This window comes from Lynx canadensis, chromosome A2 (assembly GCF_007474595.2).
Source record: "Lynx canadensis isolate LIC74 chromosome A2, mLynCan4.pri.v2, whole genome shotgun sequence".
Taxonomy (NCBI): domain Eukaryota; kingdom Metazoa; phylum Chordata; class Mammalia; order Carnivora; family Felidae; genus Lynx; species Lynx canadensis.
The window spans coordinates 90848505-90867682 of NC_044304.2; the positions used below are offsets into that span (position 1 = coordinate 90848505).

Here is a 19178-nt window from a genome sequence, read left to right on the forward strand (position 1 = left end):
ATCCAGGCATTCTGATGATTTAACACTTAAAATGAGATGAATAAAAAGGTGTGCTCACCACTGTTCCGGCCATTGGGTCATAGAACCGCTCAAGGAGCTGGACCACCGTGCTCTTCCCGCAGCCACTGCTGCCCACCAGGGCCAGCGTCTGGCCCTTTTTCACCTCCAGGCTCAGCCCTTGAAGCACTGGGATATCTGGTCGAGTGGGATAGTTGAACATGACTTCATTAAATGTCACATTTCCTTCCAACGTGTTCTAAAATCAGAACAGTAACAATAGAGATGATTACTGCGATCCTGAAAATGCATTGTATAGCAAACCCCCTCTATCACCAGGTGTCAGAAGACGGCAAACTTGTATTACAATTAGGCTGCATTTGTAACTGCCAGAATGTAATAAGTAAAATCTAAGAGAGTCAGTGTTTGTACAGCATGTATTGTTAATACAATACAAATGTGATAACTCAAATCTGTTCTCCAAGAATACAGTACCTAACCTACATATAATAAAATCCGATTAACAGAATTTGCTCATAAATTGGGTGGTATTTCCATCTCCCTGAAGCCTTGTTTTACAAAAGTACTGAATGTTAACATACATTATTAGCATTTATTAAAATGACCTCATGATCTAGAAAGTTTCATTTTATTACCTGCGAATAAAAAACCCCCACAGATTTTATTAAATTTCCTCTTAGAGTACTTTCACTCATTAGTTAGGAATGAAAACATATCATCAAAACTTCAAACTCACGGGCATTAGGCCTTCTGTGCTATAGCTGTCGATCAGAGGGATTTTTTCAATGATCATGATGACGTGGGCAGCTGATACTTTGGCTTTGGCATAGTCAGGAGCAAATGAACTGACCTGCCCCACTGCCATGGCACCGAAGACAATAGCTGAGAAAACCCTGCAAAAACAAAGACAAAGCATGAGCGGTATGGCTATAATGCTAGACAACTGACAGTTCTACAATAGAGAACACTGCCTCAAACAACGTAAAATACAAATTAAAAACATAAAACAAAATAAGTCAACACTTTCCCTTATAAGTTCGCATCAGTGTAACAGATTGTAAAAGGGCCCCCTTTTCAACTGTCTCTGTATCCTCACCTTCTTGTAATGGGACTTTGCAGCTCCTCCATTTAAGAAGTGGAATCTGTATTCCTACCCTTTGAATCTGAGTTGGCCTGTGACTTGCTTTGGCCAACAGGATGTGGTGGAAGTGACTTCTGCCAGTTCTAAGCTTATGACTCAGGGGGCTTTGTGTGCTTTTCTCTCTCTCTCTCTGCCACCACCACAAGCCCAGCTAGCATCTGGAGGACAAGGCACAGATGGAAGAAAGCTGTGGGGACCCCAGCCAACCAGCTTGTCATGCCCTACACACACAAGCGAGCCTACTTGCGATCTGCTATGTCCATCCTAGACCAGCAAAACTGCCCAGCTGACCCACAGACTTGTGGGCAAACATGAACATTTATTATTGTGTGGCACTGAGGGTTAGTGGTTGGTTGTTATGTAGCATGACTGTGGCGATCAATAGCAGATACAGGCATTTGTGACATCGTAGATGGACCTTGTAGGCATTATGCTAAGTGGAAGAAGTCAGATTGAAAAAGACAAATACTGTATGATTTCACTCATGTGGAATTTAAAAATACAGATGAACAAACAAGCAAACAAAAGCAGAATCAGACCTATAAATGAGAGAACAAACCGATGGTGGCCAGAGGGGAATGGGTGAGCAAAATGGGTGAAGGGGAGGAGGAGACACAGGCTTCTAGTTATGGAATGAATGTCACAATAATAAAAGGTGCAGCAGAAGGAATCCAGCCAGTGATATTATAATAGCTTTGGATGGTAACAGATGGCAGCTGAACTTGCAGTGAGCACAGCAGAAAGTATAGAGAAGTAGAATCAGTATGTTGCACACCTGAAACTAATGTGACATTGTATGTCAACTATTAAAAAAATAACAAATCCAGGCATTGGTGCTGAAATTACACCAGATGCTTAGAAAATGTGTGAGCTGTACAGCAAAGAGTGAGTTCCTTATAGAGACAGGTAGCATGCTGCACTCAGGACGCACTCATATTCTTAACCTATGACATCAAAATCATAGCAGCTTAAAGCTGGGAAAGACTCCACAGGATATCGAATCCAGTGCTCAATGTTTGTTTCCTGGTCACTTCTCCTAGATTGGCCTCCATTCTTTGTTTTAGGAAGTAGCAAGTTTGATTAAGTTTGTTGTTCAGAAGTTCTTCTTCACATGGAAGAAAAATGTACATCCTTTGGCATAATATAGCCCTTACTGGAATATTTTTTAAAAGGCCCTGTGCTTCTTTGATGACTCCCATCTTTCTCAACACTCCAGCTGCCCTCCTCTGGACACATTTCTCAACATGTTTTTGTTTGTTTTTTTTTTTTACCTTTATTTTTTTTTTCTTTCCACGTTTCTATTTAAATTCCAGGTAGTTAACATACACCATACTATTAGTTTAGGTGTAGAATTCAGTGATTCGTCACTTACATATAACACCCAGTGCTCATCACAAGTGCCCTCCTTAATACCCATCACCTATTTCATCCATCGCCCCACCCATGTCCCCTCTGGTCACCATCAGTGTGTTCTCTACAGTTAAGAGTCTGCTTCTTGGTTTTTCTCTATTTATTTCTCCCCCTGTGTTCATCTCTTTTGTTTCTTAAATTCCACATGAATGAAATCATATGGCATTTGTCTTTCACTAACTGACTTCTGTCGCTTAGCATAATACTCTCTAGCTCCATCCACATCATTGCAAATGGAAAGGTTTCATTCTTTTTGATGGCTGAGTAATATTCTGCCGTGTACGTATACTACTTCTTTATCCAATAATCAGTCAAAGGACACTTGGGCTGTTTCCACAATACGGCTATTTCACCATATCTTTTTAAACAGTGGGCCTGGAACTAACAGAATACTTGGGAACCCTCCTGGAAGAATACTGTGAGCCTGTCACATCCTCTCCTCTGAACTCTAAATAAATCATACAAATGGCTGGGTAATCTCAGGCTTGTCATCATTTACCCCTGAGAGATCTTTTAAAAAATGGACTGCCCTTCAGACAAGTCTCCCCTTTCCTTTACTTGGAAGATTGATTTTCCCAATCTAAACACCCAACTGTCAGCAACTTTCACCAATTCAATGCCTTACCTTGAAGTAAAGCAATGTATCAAATAGTTATCTAATCGAAGACCCTATGCCAATGATGCTTGGTTTTGGTCTTTTGGTCCAAGTCATAAATAGCTTCTGTATATCATTTGTCAGATAGACATATCAAGTGGAAATTTTAAATCTTCTGTTGGGGTCGTCCTGAGCAAACTATAATGCACACACATGCCAATGTTTCAACAGAATGGAAATATTACACTAACACCTTATATCAGACAAGCTTAGGTGATTCTGGTTTAAATGAAAAACTCTATTACCCCTATTTATGATATGCTGTCAAAGGGCAGAATCTCACCCACCACCAAATCTAGACACTCAGAAAGATTATATCTACTTTTTCATTACCTAACTGCATATTTGAGTACTTGGGGGTACAATTAAGTTCGGGTCTGTCTTCTCCTGACTGAGATAGAATTTTCTGCATTCGCAGCAATGGGGCAGAAATCCCAATGTAGCCTTTCCTTTGTCATTTCTGAATTTCTTTAGCTCTTACCTTCTAACTGCTCTTCTTTTATCAAGGAAAGCAAATGTATCCTAGACTTCCCCAGGGCTTGCAGAACTCAGTGTTCTACTCCTGCTCTTTAGTTGCCTTTGTTCAGAGAGTTCTTTAAAAGGAGCTAGACACTTGGCTCCAAGTTAGGCTTCTTCTCAAATGCCAAAACCTCCTAGAATCCCCTCAGTGAATCACGACCCCATTGAGCCACAGATTCAGAAGGTCAAAGGTATGAGTCAGCACTGGGGAGGGGGGAAGTCACTGATTCCCTAAATGAAAATAGGGTCCCTCAGGGATCATACACAGAGACTCAAGAGGCAAATGACACCTTCTGAATCACCAAAATCTCTTCACAAAGCTTCACAGTAAGGTTTTCTACTTAGACATGAAGCATGTCCACCTCAGTTTTATTTCTAGAGTTCAACTGTAAATAAAACCTGATACTTACAAGAGAACATCTTGAAAGTCCATGAACTCATGTGCCACCAAGTAGGCACCAAACCGGAAACAACCAGCATAGGAAAAGTACATCATTGCCTGGGTGATGGAAAATGAGATTCCAAAGATGTGTGCTTTCCTCAAAGAGTTTCTGAAAAGGAGACGTTAAGAAACTCACTTGACTTTCATTTCTCAGTCCTTAAAACATAACCTTTGATAGATCAGCGGTGGGGTACAGCAGACAAAAATGGGTTCAATTTCCAAAAAAGTTAACTTTGGTCCTCATTTTCCCACTTGTGAACATTCAGGAAACTTCCTGATGGAGTATTAACTGCACCTCAAAGTACTGAAGTAAAGTTAAAATAAGCCAAGGAAAACATGAAGAGGGGTTAATAAATGGAAGTTCTTTCCCTTTCCCCCCACTTTTGGACACATAAGATATATGCACTCTATGGTAAATATTCATTCAACACAAATTTATCCAAAGCCTACAAGCTTCAGGAACCATGCTGGGTGATACAGAAGAATCAGTCATGTTCTTGCCCTGGGGTCCAGGAGTCAAGTTGACTATAATTATGCAGTGAAGGAACCTTATGAATAACATGTTAGGGGAAGAAAGGAGGAAGCACAACTCTCTGGAGGAGTTAGAGAAGACTTCACAAAGGCATTAACATTGGTGGATTTTCTGAGCCATGTGAATTGGGTGATGTGGAGGTAAGGGCAGGCTGGTGAGTGGGTAGCCTCTGGGCCTCCAAGCCCTGCTTCAACCAGGTCAACTCCATTTCTATCTGTTTCATATATTGGGATTTCAAATGAAAACATTTTCAGGAAAAAACCTCTACTATTATTTTTTTTTAAACCTTTGAAAACTCATCGATAAGGTCCAGCTCTCTCCATTTACCATACAAGAAACTGAGACTCAGAGAGGTTGGGCTTACATTTTTGAACCCTCACTGGAGGAGTTCATTAGCTTCCTTTAATACAGAAATTCTCCACTAGAGAAGTGTCAAAAGAGGAAGGAAAGGCATACTCAAGAAGCACCACCCCTCAGGTCCCACAGATAGCTCAAATTTCATGTTCCATAGAGAACTCATTCCCAATGAGAGCAAATAATAGGGCCATTACCCAAACTTGGCATCAGAGTCATTCTCTATCCTCTCTCCCTCTGCTTCCCATCACTTACCTACTCTTACAGGTTCTACCTCAGAGAGGTCAGGGTCTTGTGATTTCTGTCCTGGATAACTATAAGTGGTTCCCTTTGGTTCCCATTTGGTTCCCTTCTAGTAGCTTCTCCACTTGTTCCCTATATTCTGGCCAAAGTAATCCTTCTGAAAACAAATCTGATGATTGAAAAACCTCCCCACACTCCCCTCCCACTCTTCAATGGTTATTACCTGTATGGTACCTGCAAACTCTGTGCGTACATATATTCAAACTTCTGCTCTCGAGTCAAAGAGACAACAGTTCGGAAGTTTTCGATTGCTTCAGTAGCAATCTGTCACAGAGAGCCCCCAGTCACAGAGGCAAAAAAACAAACAAACAAACAAAAAAAACAAACAAACAAACAAAAAAAACAGTTGCAATTAGTGTGAATTCCATAAAAGAGATTAATAAAGTTAATTTTATTGTTACATATTACTTATTTATTATCACCTATGATCTTCTTCACTATGAGAAAGAATAGTAATTTATAAAATCAAATTTTAGATCTGGCAGGAAGATTGGCTAATTCAGTGTTTTTATAGAAAGAGAAGCTAAGGATTAAACAGATGAGACACTTATCTAAAGCCAAAATTACAGAGGCAAGGTTAACCTGAGAACTCAGTATTTTATGTCTAGTGTAGTGCTCTTTCTTCTATGACGGTCATGTTTTAGGTTTATTGTTATTTTACATAAATTTCAAATGTGATGTTTATATTTTCTCTTTATAATAACCATTCATGAAAATTGAAGAATATTTGGAAAATACTGAAAAAATAAAGGTTTTTTTAAAAAAAGCTACATATAGGTGTATTTTATATATTAGCTTACCTGTTTTTTTTCCTAAGCATATACATACTTAACAAAATTGGGACCAAATTTTCTATTTGGCTTTACATCACTTTTTACGTTAAAAAATATCAAGAGCATTTTCCAAGGTCATGACATCTACATTAATAATGGGATGTTTAATAGGCCACTTAATATCCCAGCCAGTTAAACATTCCTTTATTGTTGAACAAGGTTTTCCATTCTCTATTAAAAAAATTCTGTGATAAACATCCTTACACATAAACATTTGTCCATATTAAGTTACTTTCTTGGGAGAGGTTCTTAGAGTGAAATTACGAGGCCAAAGGGAACTAATTTTTAAGGAACATGGCACACATTATCAATTTGTTTTCCACAAACTTTCTATCATTCAGTTATTTTTTAATTGCATGTAACTTCCAATTAGTCTATGTGATTAGGATAAATACATCCTTTTGGAGTCTGCATAAAGGTCTGTGGAAAACATGAAAGATTCCAGTATATAAAATGAGACTTCAGCCATGGGACCTTGAAATATCTCTGTCTCATTCTCCTCATCAGTAAAATGAAGGGGGTGGACAACTGTGAGATCATGACCTGAGCCAAAATCAAGAATGGGGATGCTCAACTGACTGAGCCACCCAGGCGCCCAGAGGTGAGAGAACTTCTAATGTGAGAAGAGTAAATAGCATTGAGTTTCCCTCAGAAGCCAGTGTGCACTAAATAATTTTGGAGAAAGCATTATACACATATTTCTAGAGAGAGGAAAAAAAACTCCTCCTCACACTTCTCTTCTTTCCTCAAATAAACTGAAGTTTGGTTATGGATTTTATTTCTGAAAAGGAAAAAGCATCTATGTTACTAAGATGTTCATTAGTCAGTAATAATGTGACAGAAATCTAAGGAGCACAGAACACAGACAGGTAGAGGTTATGCACAGGCTGACACCACACGGCCTTGCTCTTGAACACTAGGCCTGCTCTGTCCCTTTAAGGGCAAACCAACAGACATGGTCTTGGTCCCCATGGAGCTTATGTCTTAGGAGGAAAGACAGAACATTAATCAATAAACAAAGAAATAGTAAAAACAAACATAAAAAAACATCAGGTACTGAGAAGTGTCGTGAATTAATTCCAATGCAGGAAAGGCCCCTCTGAAGAGGTAATAATGGTGAGACTTGAGTAACATAAAGGAACCAGACATTGGAAGATCAGAGGGAGCCAGCTTGGAATGTTCTAGGAACTGAAAGAAGGCCCTGAGGCCAGAGGAGGGTGGGCATGGGAGAGAGCAGTACAAGATGAATTCACAGAAGTTGTCAGGGGAGCTGGGTCATGCAGAGTTTTTATAAACCATGGTAAAAGGTTGCTCTTATTCTAACTGTGATCAGAAGCGATTGGAGGGTTTTAAGTTGGGGTTAGCATGATCTCATTTATGTTTGTAAGAGATCAGGGTGGCTTGTGTGAGAGGAATGTAGAAAGTGGGTGGACAAGAAAGGAAGGAGTGGAAGCAGGGAGATCAGTTAGACTATTGCTGTGTGATTTGGGCAACTTACCTAACTTCTCTGAACTCTGGATTTTTATCAACTAACCGGAATAATTCAAAGGGTTATTGAGAGTATCAAATGGGAAAATGCACGCAGAACTCTTTGCATGATGCTTGGTATATAATAAATACTAAATGGTAACCTGAGAATGATGATCTTTGGGAGTTGATATTCAAAATTACATAGACTAGATGCGCCACCAGCACCACTTTTCTCACCTGCTTCTGCCTGTCTCATGAACCACCACTGAACACAGCATTTATCTCACCCCTAACCTTTGCGCAGTAAACCTGCCACATGTACACATATCCATTTCCGTCTTGCCCCTGTGACAGAACTCCAAAAGAGTCTTAAATCTGATGTGCCCCTTCAAAGGTGCTAATCTGTCTGTGATGTGCAGTGAATTCCTTATAATTGAGCTTCTCAATCACCTCCTTCCTATAAACAACCTAAGACTCCTTTGTGGGACTGTTTTAACACCTCAGGAAACGATGATACTACTAAAGAGTAATACATTTTTTTAAAATACATTTTGTCCTAGATTTTTCCACCTTCCCCGCATTTGAAAAGTCTACCTTAGGTGGAAAAAACAAGAAAGAACAGCACTAAGTGAAGTGATTGGTGACAGCAAGTGTTCCCTGACAGGGGCCAATGTTACATGGGCCAGACCATAACCAGATGCCTGTGGGTCAGCATGGTCCTGCTGAGGCCCAAGACTGGGCCTCTGATAGCCTGAGGAGACCTTTTTCCCACAGACGCTAGTTAGGAAGCACTAAAGCTGTGGTCCAAAGGAATTTCCTGAAGGAATGCTAAGGAAATAAGGTACAATGTTTGAGGACAAAGTGTCAGCAGTGATGATCAACCTTCATGAAGAAGTACCCTCTTTGTCATTCTTTATTCTCTGGTGAGGTGCCTGGCCTGGAAACAAAGTACTTCAGACACACAGGCCTAGAGAGTCAGAGCCACTTGACCTTCCTCGGTCCCTGCCCCAACTCTTGGGAACCTCGGAAGGTCCACTAATAGATGTATCCCTACCCAATTTTAGGGCTCAGCTGTGCTCCGGCCATTTATATTTCTGCAATATACAAACTGTGTGATATCAGATTTATTCCTGTTTCTTTCTTTTTTAATGTTTATTTTTTGAGACAGAGACAGAGTGTGAGCAGAGGAGGGGCAGAGACAGAGGGAGACACCGAATCTGAAAGCAGGCTCCAGGCTCTAAGACGTTAGCACAGACCTGATGCAGGCTCGAACCCACGAACCGTGAGATCATGACCAGAGCCAAAGTCGGATGCTTAGCTGAGTGAGCCACCCAGGTGCCCCTCATCTCTGTTTCTTAACAGAGGCACAACTTTGAATCCTGGCTCTGAGGCTTATCAGCTCTAAGGCATTGGGATGATTACCCACCTGTGTGTCAGCCTCACCTGTAAGAGGAGCTAATAATAGAACCTACCTCATAGGATCACAATGAGGAAGAAAGCATTTGCCAGGGAAACACAGTAAATGCCATATAAGCATTTGTTTAAACAACAACAACAACAAATAGACAAGCATGGAGGAAGAGAGAGAGAAGAAAAGAGGAAAAGCAGGAGGAAGAGGAGGAGTAGAGGGAGAAAGGAGTAACAGTAGCAGCAGCAGCAGGAGGAGGAGGGTAAAGGTAAACAGAAACAAGATGCTAACAGGAAGCATGATAAAAAGGAAAGAACGCTAATAATTTAAGCCTGACAAAATAAATACCTGTAGGACCTTTTACTATTTTAATCTTCCCCATCACATGTAATTAAATGAGGCTACTTTCCTCAATAAAGGAATGGATTTCAGCTGACTTGAGGGAAAGAAAGAGAGAGGAAGGGAGGGAGTAGAGAAAGAGTGTGAAGATGATGGTTTGACTTAGAAAAGCTTAATAAAGTTAGTCGTCAGTCTGTGAGCCTAAGAATTGGTTTTGCTCCTTCTCTTCAGCTTCCAATCTGTTGATTCAGTGTCAAATAAGATCGCTGTGAGGAATGATTATAAAAACATTCTCCAAGCACAGTAGTAGCAGTGAGTAACAGAACGGTACTGATTAGAATATTTTACTCTATTAGATTGGTAGTCGTATTTAGACTCACCTTCCCAGCACCTTCTAGTTCTTTCTTATCTTTCAGTGCTTGTCCAGACAACATTTTCATTTCAACAACTCCTGCTATTGCAATGATGGGTACAATTGCTAAGAGTAAGAGTGTCAATTGCCAGCCATAGATTAAGGATATAATAATGCCTGTCCCAAGATTTGCTATATTCTGGGTAATGATAGCAAGCCTGGAACCTATAGCCTATAAAACAAACACACAAAAATTAGAGAAATGCTTTCATATTCTCTTTCAGATCCATGCTTATACTTTCTTGAGGATTATGACAATTCAGCTTCATGAAGTTTTATTAATTATCTTCTCAGTTATGAAATAAAAACTAAAGATTTACTTGTAAGTTCACTTGGTTTCTAAAATGAAGATTTCTATGACTTCAGAGTAAATACTGAAAGTAGAAGATCAATAATTCAGAGTTAAATTACATATTTGTATCTCTTCTGATTTTTGATACCAAGAAAATTTTCAGTAATCAATGAAACCATGGTCACTAAAGCTCTGCAAATGAGCAAGATAAAATAGCCTGACAGTTGGCAATTTCCAACATTAGATGCATAGCTACTCATAAGTTAAGCCAAATATTTGTCATTAAGGATATCCAAATATATCGTGGCCTATTTGAGATGCTTATTGTGTTTAATTTAACATGCATTTATTTGATTTGGAACAATGACACAGAGCTGAAAATTACGGAATTTAGGATTTTAGGCAGGCATCAGTGACTTCCAGTTCTAAAGCCAGAAGTCAAACCATACAGTCAATTTACTACTCTATACTGTACTTCTCTCCTCTACCCTGGAAACACCTGAGCCCTCAAGCCATTCCAAATTCCTGCTCTGGCACCCAGATCTGGAAATGGCCCACGTTTTTTCCACTCTCAAAGTTCCCTCTGCCTGAGTGGGGTCAGACTTAGCTAAAGATCATGATGGAGTAGAGTCTAGAATGGTCACTACCTCGTCTGTGACTTTGGACAAATTTCCCCCAACTCTCAAAATGAGCCAACACAATGATTAATAACCAACACTTCTCTTAGCTCTAAATTTTAGAACAGAATCTTTCACACCCCCTTTCCCATCATCCCAGCATCAACCCTCTGATATCATTCAGTAGTGTTTATGTGATATAAACCCTAGACCGGTAATTAGGGGGAAAGGGCACAACAACTAGCAGGAGCCTCTGTACATGAAATTCTGTACCAGGAATTGCATCAGACAACATAAGTGACGGGGCATTTCTTTTTATTTGATGCAGTCACTGAGTTTGTATTCAAGGGATGCTTAACCACATTTGGCCGAAGTCAAAGAATGAAGTGGATTTCAAAGCCAGCTCTCTGTATTTGCAAACTTTCAACCTGAAAGTCAAAGGTTATAACCTGGAGAGAGTCTGTGGCACTGGGAGGATGTAGAGTGCCCCTGTTCTTAGAATCTACAAGTCCTCCTCAGAATTCATTTCCCACAGCAACCAACTGAGAGAAGTGCTCAGAACATTCCCCAACTTCAAGGCAGGTGACTGACTGAAGCGCATTAACCTTTCAGACCTATGACTGTTCAGCTTTGGATGGCAGTCAAGGCCATGAAAATAAGTAAAATGGGTCAAAGATGACAAATTCTCACTTAATGTACATGAAAGGTGAGCGAAAAGATTGAGAACCTTAAGCTGATGAGGTCTGGGGAGATTTAGCTCCTTGGCTTAACCTGATACAGCACATGGGGGCCATGGCACCAGTTACCGTTCTGTATTCTAAAGACTAACACTCACGGTTCCAAAACTTTTCCTCATATAGAGTAGGAGTCTAGAATTCTAAGGATCACAGTGGATGAGAGAGCACAGCCTGGTAATTTTCATTTCAAAAGTAGAGCCAAGTGAAGGTAACACTCCAAAAACCACAGCCCAAGTGTGAAACAGGGTCCGATAAAAACAGGCTCACTCCTGAAACCCACTATCACCTCTCATAACCTCTCCATCCCACTGTATGTACACATATTTACATCTCACTTCCTCTTCTACTCATTTTTCTGCCCACCCTTCCTTGTCACTCCCTGTTCTGCTATTTATTTCCTCCTCCACACATGACCTTATTGCTTGAAATCTAATTTAAAACATTCGTGCTTACTGGGGGAAAAACAGCCTATTTCCTGAACCACCTTCTGAAATTAAAAACATTTATAACTTCATCCTTCCCTCAACCACCTTCTCCTGGGGAAAAATTTTTTTAAATATGTGGTGGCTTTTGATCTCTGCATGGCTCTCATTTGCTTTTTCCCCTGCAGAATTCTAGTCCTAATACCCAAATAAAATTTAAAAGCTCACCATTTCATAGGCAAAATATTGAGATCTATTTTCTTCCTGATTTATGTTTAGCAGAATTAAGCTACTTATTCAAAAATACATCTGAGAAAATGTTTCACCGGTGGTGAAGTTAAATGTGAAAAAAATTTAGCCTAGGTCACCATTATCACTAACTACCTACATACACACAAACTGGGGGTTAGTTCTGCCTTGGGTGGAATGATTTTTGACAGCACTGATTATGTCAGGTGTTTTTAGATATAAAAAACTAATTTCACTACTTCCCACTGTGGAATAGACAGATATACACACAGATGCGTGTGTATATGTGATATATATATGTAAACATGAGTGTGTATATGTATGTATTACACATGTATCTGTGTACGTATTTACACACCTACACACATATCCCCCATCAGAAAGAAACTGGTCAGCTGGTAGCATCAGGTGGATACAATTGTCCCGTCTTGGCCAATTTGTGGTTATAGCTATTTCGGACTTTTCTAGCTCTGATGGCACTCACATACCTACTTGTTTCTTCTCCCCTGGTCCTTCTTTATTAGCCCCTGTTTTAAGTTCTGGACAACAGTTCCAACTCAGTAGCTCACACAGGCTGTGAAGGCACCCGTGCTCGTGGGGCCATGAGAGTGTGAGTTTGAAGAAACAAGTGAAAAGCAGACAGTCAACACCAGCAGGCCATCAGGGACTAATGGACTTGTTGCATGTGGCTGAGGACATCACAGCAAGGGACAGGGCTGACCACAAATTTTACAGATATAGGAAGGGACCACAGCCTTAAAACAGACCATAAGCCCAGAAGCATTTCAGAGGAGGGTGGAAGGACTACCAGCCCACAATGCCCAGACTGCACCTGCTCAGGGTTCTGCCGCAACTAACTGAGTCTGTGTTTCTCCTAGGATGTAGCCTTCACACCAAAAGGGATATGGGATGTGTGTGCCTATGCGAGCACATACAACAAGGTCTCTGTGAAAGGCATACTAAAGTATGGCAGCAAAGTTTAACTAGGGAAAATAGGGTTTCAAAATTTCAGGACACAGTTTGTCCAGAGTGATCATGCAAGATGGGAGAGAGCAAAATAAATTTATCCCAGGCTCAGTGATGGACTGTCATGCCAATGTAAATTAAAAAGTAGAGACCGATGCTATCTGTCCTCTACCTACCATCCATTTCTCTCCTCCATTTACCAGAAAGTCCATTAACAATTTGTCCATTTGTGTTAGTCCTCTTTTCTCCTTCCTCTTGAAGCCACTCCCCAACAGACATTGTTCCCACACACCCTAGAATCAGTTCTTGTGAGAAACAAAAGCACCCTCTGTGTGGCTGCGGCACGAAGGTGAAACATTTGGTCACCTTACAAACTCACCAGTAGTACTTAATATCCTGTAATGCTCCTTCCTGAAACACTCCCTTTGTGTTGTTTCCAGGACCCTGCTCTCCTCTCTCTCTGGCCATTCCTTCACACTCTTCTTTGCAGGTCCATCCTCATAGCCCTGATGTAAAGGATCTCTATCTGTACAAAGTTCCTTGGCTATCTCATCCAGTCTCATTGGTTTATAAGCCACCAATGCACCGAAAAATCTCCAGATACTATTTCCAGACCAGACTTCTGTGCTCAACTCGAGACTTGCATGTCTACCTGCCTTCTTGACATCTCCACTTGGGCGTCTAATGTGGGCATCTCAAATTTATCATGTTCCAAAAAGAACTCTAACTCTCCCTCAATTCTGCTCAATAGGCTCCCAGTTTCATTAAAAAGCAACTTTAGCTTTTAAGTAAAGCAGGTCAAAAATTGTGGAGACATTCTAGATCGCTGTTTTCTTATTCCCCATAGGTAACCAACAAATTCTGTTGGCTGTACCTTCAAACTATGTCCAGAATCTGATTACTTTGTGTCACCTAACTATGACCACCCTAGTCTAAAACGCTATCATCTTTCCCCTGATTATGGCAATAGAGTCCCTGCTTCAACCCTTGCCCCCTTCAGCCTATTATACAGCAGCCTTTAAAGATTTCAGATCCCATCATTCCTGTGTTCAAAAGCCTACAATGGTTTCCCATTTATTTCCAGATAGAATACTGATTTCAATTCTTATGACTCTTCCTTTCACTCACTTTACTCTGCCATACTATCCTCTTTATCGTTTTGGGAACAGTTATGGAAATGCGCTAGCCTCAGGGCCTTAGTACTTGCTGATCCTTCTGTTTAAAATACTTTTCCCTACATATCTACAGGGCTACTACCTTTCCCTCATTCAGGCCTCCTGCATCTATCACCAGATCTTTGAGGCCTTCCTTACCTGACAACCAGAATCCCCATACCCATATATCCTGCTGCTGTTTTCTTTCCACAGCACTTAACGACAATGTGACATACCATGTAGATGCCATAGAGCCAGAGTTGTCTGTTTTAGGAAGTTCAAAGTTATTTCAAGCAGGGCACATTTGGCTCTGTTAGGTTCTCTACAACTTGATCTAAACCTCAGTTTTTGTTGATTTGTTTGCCTCAAGCAAAGAAATCTGTATTAAAACAATCACCAAGATTTATACTGTAATTTTACAACTGTGTGTGCTTCCACATTCAAAACCCAATTTATTTTTACAGAAGGTCCATTTACTAGATAGAAGAAACTTTAAAATAGAGCTACCTTATAGAAAGGTTTAAAGATAAAGAATAATAAGGTTCAAGTGAGGGAGAGACACAAGAGAGATCACATGTTTTTTTGAATTCTACCTTATCTTGTGGAGTTTTGCTATCAACAGTTGTAGTTGTGGTTGTAGAAGAAGAAACTGTCATTTCATCCACAAATCAAAACCTCCCGGTTCAACAGTTTCTAGTTAGATCAATCAAAGAGATTCATGTGGTGGTAAAATTTAAGCTTTGTAGCCTGATATAGTTGTTCCACTGCTTTAATTTTTTAATGTGCTTCTCATTTCTTTCAACCTGCTTTTACATTTTTCTTCCCTCTCCTCTAAACTGCAATGCTCCTAAATGTTCATACAGAAACTACACACATTATTTTTTTCAGCAGCAATTACAATTTTCTCATTTTTAAAAATATAATTTATTGTCAAACTGGCTTCCATACAACAACCAGTGCTCATCCCAACAAGTGCCCTCCTCAATGCCCATCACCCACTTTCCTCTCTCCCCCACCTCCCATCAACCTTCAGTTTGTTCTCTTAATATTTAAGAGTCTCCTACGGTTTGCCTCTCTCTGTTTGTAACTATTTTTTCCCCTTCCCTTCCCCTCTTGTTTTTTTAATTATTTTTCAATGTTTATTTTTTGAGAGAGACAGAGACAGAGCCTGAGTGGGGAAGGGGCAGAAAGAAACAGAGTCACAGAATCTGAAGCAGGCTCTAGGCTCTGAGCTGTCAGCACAGAGCCCGACATGGGGCTCGAACTCACAAACTGTGAGATCATGACCTGAGCTGAAGCTGGCCACTTAATCAACTGAGCCACCCAGGCACCGCTACAATTTTCTCTTGTTTAACTGATCACAACAGACTGGTCCTACGTGATATGCTGATAAGTACTTCCTTTTCTAAATAATTATCCTTCCATGTGTATCTTGTTAATAGCATGACTAAGTAGTAAATAACAAAAGAAAGCTTGTAAGTTATGTATACACTATACAATATATAATGTTTAAGCAGTTAACATTTTTGCTATAAAGCATATATACTGTGTTAAATACTTAACATTTTAATGATTATGAGAACACCTGTAATGAGAAAATTAATTTCCTGCTGAGATCCAAAATAGCCAATTAAGACAAACACCAGCACAAAGGAGGCACATACCCCTTTAACCTGAGCAGCGTCATTGGCAAGCCTGGTTGTTAATGCTCCAGTAGTATTTTTAGGGTCATCAAACCAGCTCACATCCTGTGGCACAGAAAATGATTTTATTATCTTAAAGCTCTATTTATAAGACTCTTAGCTCTTAGGGCAATGACAGGGTCAGGTTGGTTATCACTTATATCCCTCGTATTTAGCACTCAAGATTTGACACTCAATAGACAAGAATATAAATAATTTCATTTATCAAAAAAATTGGAGTGTTTTGTTCCAAATGTGATTTTAATTGTTGGATCTAAACAATAGTGAACAAAAAAGAAAATGTTGCTGCTTTCATAAAGCTTAGATTCCAGAGACGTATGCCACAAGTAAATAAATACATACAGGGCCAGGTGTAAATAAATGCAATGAAGAAAAACAGATCAGAATAAGAAGGAAAAAAAGCGAAGAAAGGCACTAGGGAACAGAGAAGGCCTCTCTAAGGTGATATTTAAGCAGAGATCTGAATGAAGAGAGGGAGAAAAATATTTGAGAGAAGGAAGAAATAGCATGTGCAAAGGCCCTGAGGCAAAGTCATACCTGATCTGTTTATGCACCTCCAAGAAGGCCTTAAGGGCTGCTAACAGCTTTAAGAGTACCTCTGTGTGAATTTGTAAAAGAAGTCTCTTCCTCTGGACAGATCTCCATTCTCATTTGGCTTTCCTACCCCTGCCCTCTCTCATCCTTGTGTAGCAAACCAGTGTGTAGACTGTACATTGGAGAAGGGGGGAAGCTGTAGAAGATGAAGTCTGAGAGGGAGTGGGGACCACATCATGACCTTGGAGGCAACTGTAAAGATTCCAGATTTTACCCTGAAGGATATGGGAAGCTTCTAGCAGGATTTGAGCAGGGGGATGTGATTTGACTTATATTTGAGAAGAATGACTCTGGCTCTTAGGAGGTGAAACTAATGGATTTGAATAAGGATCAGGGCAGCGAGACCAGTTAGGAGGTTATTATAACATCACACAGAAAGAGAGGAGTCAAAAATGACCTCAAAGTTTTTAGCCTGAACAACTGGTAGAATGGAGCTACCATTATGGATATAGGGGAAGACTAGGTAAAAAGTAAGCCCTGTACAGAGGGGAAAACAAAAGTTCAATTTTATTTTTACTTTTTTTTCAAAAGTGCAATTTTAGATATAAGATTGAAATGCTACTTAGATATCTAAATAGAGAAGTTGAATAGGCAGTTTAGATAACTTATTATAGTTCAGGGCAGAATAAATGAATTGGGTTTAAAAAAATCAACAAAAGAAATCTAGATTAAAATTTAAGAATTACATACAACAGGATTTTTTTTCTATAAAGCCACTTACATTTTTAAATACATAAATACTAAAAAGATTGTGAGTTTGAAGTATGAATTTATATCTTTAATAAAAAAAACTATGGTCCTGGTGGCTTGCAATTAAAGCAGTATCTACCATTTCCCCCCAAAGTATTAACGAAAAAGAAAGTGTTCTAAATTATCATAGCATGTATCACTTTGCTTTTTAGAATTATTGTGTTTAAGTGCCTCTTCTACTGGCATGTAACTTCCTTGAAGACAGGGACTGTTGAGGTTTGAATGCCTGACAATACTTAGTATTACGGCAAGCAGAAGGTCCTTAATGTGTATTTGATAGATTTAATAATTTATGGAGAGGGCATTACACAAACCATCAGCTCAACTGCCGAAGTATAACAGACCTAAGAGCTGGCCTGGCAGCTGGCAGGATAATGGGGCATTTGGTTCTGGACCAAGTTCAGCCTCAATCCTAACTGGAATCTCAGTTATAAATATGGTTTGACTCAGAGTCCTAGGACAGTGCCCCCATCAAACACTGCTCTGCCAGTCATGGGCCAGCAACTGCCATAAATATGCTTCTTTTTTTTTTTTTTTAATTTTTTTTTAAACGTTTATTTACTTTTGAGACAGAGAGAGACAGAGCATGAACGGGGGAGGGTCAGAGAGAAGGAGACACAGAATCTGAAACAGGCTCCAGGCTCTGAGCTGTCAGCACAGAGCCCAACGCGGGGCTCGAACTCACAGAGCGCGAGATCATGACCTGAGCCGAAGTCGGACGCTTAGCCGACTGAGCCACCCAGGCGCCCCTAAATATGCTTCTTTTTAAGTAATGGTGGTGTAGGTGGGAAAGGATTGAGGAACCAAAGACAGCTGGGAAGATGTGAATGCCAACTAGAAATCCTAACACAGCAAACTGATGCTTCTCAGCCAGGATTCCAGTACTCCTGGCATGTCCAGGGCATCCTTCTGGAGCCTCATGTTATTCACTGGCAAGTGATCAGTAATTTTAAGATGGAGGGTTATAAACTCACATACAAAATTTTCATGGTTGTTAAAGAAACTCTCCCTTAGAACTGGATTACTTTGGGTTACATTCCCAGAAGCTCCCTCCCCCTTTCCCCAGGAAAATATTCATGTCTGCCTGTTGTTAGGGTTCTGAAGGCGGAAAATGTAAGAGGCATTCTAGTAAGCCGTTATCAGCTTATAACGAACACTATGAGCTGAACTGCTCTATCACTCTGGCCACAGCAAAGAAAAAACTGGGTAGTCGGGATACATTTTGATTTGAGGAAAGAAAGGGCACAGGTAGCATCTCTTGGTGGGAAGACACACATATGGGTTCCGAGGGGAAAGAAGGAAAGAAAGAGAGGAAAGGGATGACTCTGCCTCCAGCTGCCAACACAAAGGCTGGAGGTGAACCAGCTCTGGGGACCATCTGTGATGATCCCATTCCTTGTCCCACCCACAGCAGATGGACAGCAGGGCCTCTGAGCCCAACCTGGGGGCGGCGTCCAGCCACATCTGTGAGGAGAGACCGAGGGAAGACCATTGCAGGAGTTCGCTCTGAGAAACCCAACCGCACTCCCTCTGCACAAGACCACGGGCCCAAGCGGGGAGTTCTGCACAGCCCCGGCATAATCCTCAGCAGACATACCTGTCTTAGCATGGATCTGAAGACCATGTATCTGAGCCGCTTGGTGAGGATCTCCCCAGCCTTGCCAAACGTGAAGCCCTGTGAAGAAGAACATGCCACAAGGAAGAAGACTTGTCACAGACCCAGCCACGGGTTACACGAAAGGAGGGAGAGTTGATGTCACGGCTAACGGGGACACCAGACAAAGTCAGAAAGCCTGATTCAGGGTTGGTGGTGTTTCGGTGACTGTGTACTAAGGGCACCTAGCCACAGCAGCCGCAT

General features: G+C 40.6%; 1 protein-coding gene across 1 annotated transcript in view; it reads right to left on the reverse strand.

Moving 5' to 3' along the window:
* ABCB1 (ATP binding cassette subfamily B member 1) overlaps window positions 1–19178 on the reverse strand; it is a 114299-nt gene that overhangs the window by 17146 nt on the left and 77975 nt on the right. Inside the window, exons 19-25 of the mRNA XM_030307890.1 lie at window positions 18918–18995; window positions 15938–16021; window positions 9805–10008; window positions 5538–5638; window positions 4154–4294; window positions 755–911; window positions 59–256 (exon numbers count right to left, since the gene is read on the reverse strand). Coding sequence (XP_030163750.1) covers window positions 59–256; window positions 755–911; window positions 4154–4294; window positions 5538–5638; window positions 9805–10008; window positions 15938–16021; window positions 18918–18995 — 963 coding nt within the window. The remainder of the gene's footprint in view (window positions 1–58; window positions 257–754; window positions 912–4153; window positions 4295–5537; window positions 5639–9804; window positions 10009–15937; window positions 16022–18917; window positions 18996–19178) is intronic.